The sequence below is a fragment of the Humulus lupulus genome, chromosome 7 (assembly GCF_963169125.1).
Source record: "Humulus lupulus chromosome 7, drHumLupu1.1, whole genome shotgun sequence".
Lineage (NCBI taxonomy): Eukaryota > Viridiplantae > Streptophyta > Magnoliopsida > Rosales > Cannabaceae > Humulus > Humulus lupulus.
The window spans coordinates 208,188,744-208,192,941 of record NC_084799.1 but is presented as its reverse complement, the minus strand read 5'-3'; the positions used below and the strand labels follow the sequence as shown (position 1 = coordinate 208,192,941).

The window sequence follows — 4,198 nt, the reverse complement described above, 5'->3', positions numbered from 1 at the left end:
AAATTATTCTAAATTTCTTGAAAACCAATGGTGGGATGCCTAAAAAATTTGGGTTACAATTTCTCCACGTATCAAAAAAAAAAAAAAAAAACCCTACTAATAGAGACAAAAATAATGCCCCTATCATACCAAATTTTTTTTCATATTATTATATTACTTTCATTAATATATTAGCAGATTATTAATTGAAGTTTTGGATTGTGTATTCTTTTTTTCCAACCCAACCCAATTCAAGCCTAGCTAGTAGTTGAAGAAACGTTTTACTTTGCTAGAAGAATACACGACACAATTAATCTTTTTGGTGACAGGCTTTACCTGGCCAATAATTTACTTCCTTTTGGTGAATATATTATTCTTCATGAGACTTAATAATAATTATTAGATGTGCAATTTCCTTTTGTATTCAGAAGCAAAGTACTTTGTTATTTTTTATTTATTTTTATTATTAAAAATATATTTACTACAAGGAGAAGCAAAGGAAGTCCTTTACTTTTGTTGAAGTAATTAGTAATTTAAGGTAAACTAATAGTAATATGAGGTTGTGTATACGTGTTCATAAAGCAATATTACGTACAAATTAAGCTATCAAACCCATAATGTCAACATTGTTTGTCTTATTGTAATTAGGGAAGAATAAATACACGTGCATTATTTATTTAAAAAAAATTATGAATATATATTGATGTCTCTCTTTAATTATATTACATAAATATAAAAAAAAAAGTATAGTACAAATGTGTTCCATGTATATGTTTTTATGATCATATATTTCACAAAATAGTGGCCAACACCAATTTACATGATATACTTGTCCTGATAGTGTAAAACTTTTCAATAGTAATAATGTTTGGAGTAATATATTTGTTTTGAGTTTATACTTTTTCGTATTCTGTGTTTTATCTCATTATTTGTTTGGACTTTATATTTTGACAAATTTCTTTTTAGACCCTGTGTTTTATAAAATGGTTCAAATAGACTTCTAAACCCAATTTTGATGAAGGATAAATTGAATATAACTACACAGTTGTTAGGCAAAATAATTTTATTTTTGTTTAAATTGTTATTTTGGTGAATTATTTGTAATTTTAGCTCAGAAAAATTTGACTAAAATCGAGTTTAGGGATTCTATTTGAACTATTTTACAAAATACATGGTCCAAAAAATCATTTGTTAAAACACAAGATCCAAACAAGTAATTGGACAAGACACATAGTCTAAAAAGATATAAACCCTATTTTATTAATATAAAGAAGTTATATCTTAATAGAATTATGTCTACCAAATGTTTTAAATAAAGGTATAACTACAATGTATATATCTATGTAATGTTGAAAATATACAAAATTGTTTTAGAAAGCTAAATTGATAATTAATTTTATTATGAATTTGTAGTATATATAAGATATAATATTTATAAATATATTAAGTATTAAGACAATTATTACTATATATATTGAAACATATTTTCTAGGAGGCGGGATCAAAAATTATTATAATTTATTACAATGTGAAATTTATTCCTATTTATAACTGGTCTCAAATTAGCTAATTTTTTTTTAATTATGACTACATAAGAGGAGTTATTCCCATACAGATTAATACTTTATGGAGAGTTTACTGTACAATGTAGTCCATATAATTTAATTTAAAATATAATATATATAATAAAGATAAATATAATTAAGACACATATAATATATATAATGGAGAGTTGACTTGTGAATTTTAGTCGGCTCCTTGCATGTGAGGAGGAGAAACATTTGTACGTACTCAATCAAAGTATAAAGCACTCTTCCCCCTCCTACACGTACAAACTAAGCCCAACATATATATTATATATATATATATGTATATATATAGTTTTATATATATTATTATCTGGAGAGCTATATAAACACCCTTATGCCTATGATATTTTTCAAACTTATTACTTGTATCAACATAGCTAATTATAATGTCTAAGGTTAGCTCAACCTTGCTTTTGCTTCTTATGAGTCTCTCCATCTTGGTGGCCACAACCGAAGCAGCTCCAAAACCAAAAAAGCCTAAGAAAGTGAAGTGCAAAGACAAATGGTATCCAGATTGTTTCAACAAGCACCTCTATTGCCCTGAAGCTTGTCCAACCACCTGCTTTGTTGACTGCCGCACCTGCCAACCCCTTTGTACTCAGCCTCCACCCTCCCCGCCACCGCCCCCAACACGTCGTCCGCGCTCTCCTCCTCCTCCGGCCACCACTTCCTATCCTCCACCACCACAACCATTATCTCCTCCTCCACCACCACAACCATCATTGCCTCTTCCTTCTCCTCCACCACCACCGAACCCCACTCCTCAGTCGCCTCTACCCCCTGCTCCTTTGCTGCCACCGCCACCTCCGTCGTCAGAGGCTGCCGGAGGAAAAAGAGTGAGATGTAGGAACAAGAACTACCCTAGTTGCTATGGCTTGGAACATACTTGTCCTAGCGCTTGCCCTGATCAATGTGAGGTCGACTGTGTTACCTGTAGTCCTGTTTGTAGTAAGTTTTCATAAACCAAATTCATCCTAATCATGCTATATATAGGGAGCTTGGGGCATTATTTTTTGTCTATTGGGTGTTTCAGGAAATTATATCTCAATTTTTTTATATAACAATGTATATAATAGTTATAGCAGATATTTTATTAATTTTTATAATATTTTGAAATTTAAGAACTTGGGATATTATTTTTGTAATTAGGCTATTTATATCTCAATTTTCTTTTATTTTATATTATAGTGTGCATGGTAATTATATTAGGGTATTGAAATCAAGGTTGAAATGAATATTATAAATTTTAAATTATTATGAATTTTTTGAAATCTAGCGAGAAACTACTATAATTACAATGTCTGGTAGGAAGAAATTAATGCCCAATATAATTTTTTTTCCCTATATGTGCAAAATAATTTTCAGAGATATTAATTTTATTACTTGTAAAAAATTCTTCACATATTATCACGAGGCCAATTTATAAAAAAAATGAAAAGAATATATAAATAATAAAAAGTCTATTTTTCACATATTACTCATTTATATAAATATTGTATGATGATTATTATATACTAACCATATAATCTTTCAAAAAACTATAGATTGCAATAGGCCAGGTGCTGTGTGCCAAGATCCACGCTTCATCGGCGGCGACGGACTCACCTTTTACTTTCACGGCAAGAAAGACCAGGACTTTTGCTTAGTCTCCGACTCCAACCTCCACATCAACGCCCACTTCATCGGAAAACGAAACCCTAACATGACCAGAGACTTCACCTGGGTCCAATCCCTCGGAATCCTCTACGACAACCACAAGATCTTCATTGGCGCCAAGAAGACCTCTGCATGGAGCGACGCCGTGGATCGTCTCTCCCTCGCCTTCGATGGAGAGCCCCTCCTTCTCCCTACCGGTGCAGGAGCCACGTGGCAATCTCGTGAGCCTTCGGTGGCTGTGTCAAGAATCGAGGATTCGAATTCAGTTCAGATTGAAGTGGAAGGGAACTTCAAGATCAAAGCCACGGTGGTGCCGATCACCGAGAAGGAGTCGCAGATTCACCGGTATGGGATCACTGAGGAGGACTGCTTTGCCCATCTTGACGTGAGCTTCAAATTCTATGCGTTGAGTGGGGAAGTGAATGGAGTTCTGGGTCAGACTTATGGGAAGAACTACGTGAGCCGAGTGAAGATGGGAGTGGCCATGCCGGTGCTCGGCGGCGAGAGAGAGTTCACCGCTTCAAGCTTGTTTGCAGTGGATTGTGCGGCGGCGAGATTTGATGGGAAAGCAAAGAGTGGTTTTGAGGAGTTTGTGGGTATGGAGTGTGGTAGTGGAATGGGTGGTCGCGGTGTTGTGTGCAAAAAGTGATTATTTGAAGAATTGATGAACTAATAATTTCTTGGTTTTAACGAGAAATAATAAAAAAAAAGTAATAAACTAATGTTTGTTGTTTTTGTAAAATCTAAAATTGGTAAATTTTATAAAAATATTTTTTTATTTAAAAAATAATTTTAAATTTCTATTATTGTGATTTTCAAAATTAATGTCTTGAATATTAATTTGTAAGCTTTTCGTATAATTCCTTATTATTTAGCATGATTTTATCACAATATGTTTATAAATGAAATTTATATATTGGTTATATAAAGAAAAATATTTTGTGTTTACTCAAAATCATTTATGGAATATTTGT

General features: G+C 32.4%; 1 protein-coding gene across 1 annotated transcript; it reads left to right on the top strand.

The window, feature by feature from the left end:
* Nucleotides 1-1,954: 1,954 nt before the first annotated feature.
* Nucleotides 1,955-3,873, top strand: LOC133792689 (uncharacterized). The gene is made up of 2 exons (XM_062230594.1): nt 1,955-2,516; nt 3,113-3,873. The coding sequence occupies exons 1-2, from the start codon at nt 1,955-1,957 to the stop codon at nt 3,871-3,873; spliced, it is 1,323 nt and encodes a 440-aa protein (XP_062086578.1).
* Nucleotides 3,874-4,198: the final 325 nt, after the last annotated feature.

What these genes read in the sequence shown, in the direction of transcription:
- LOC133792689 (XM_062230594.1), top strand. Translation starts at nt 1,955, where the DNA reads ATGTCTAAGGTTAGCTCAACCTTGCTTTTGCTTCTTATGAGTCTCTCC. An exon ending in TACCTGTAGTCCTGTTTGTA is followed by an intron (nt 2,517 to 3,112) that starts GTAAGTTTTCAT and finishes AAAAAACTATAG; the next exon opens with ATTGCAATAGGCCAGGTGCT.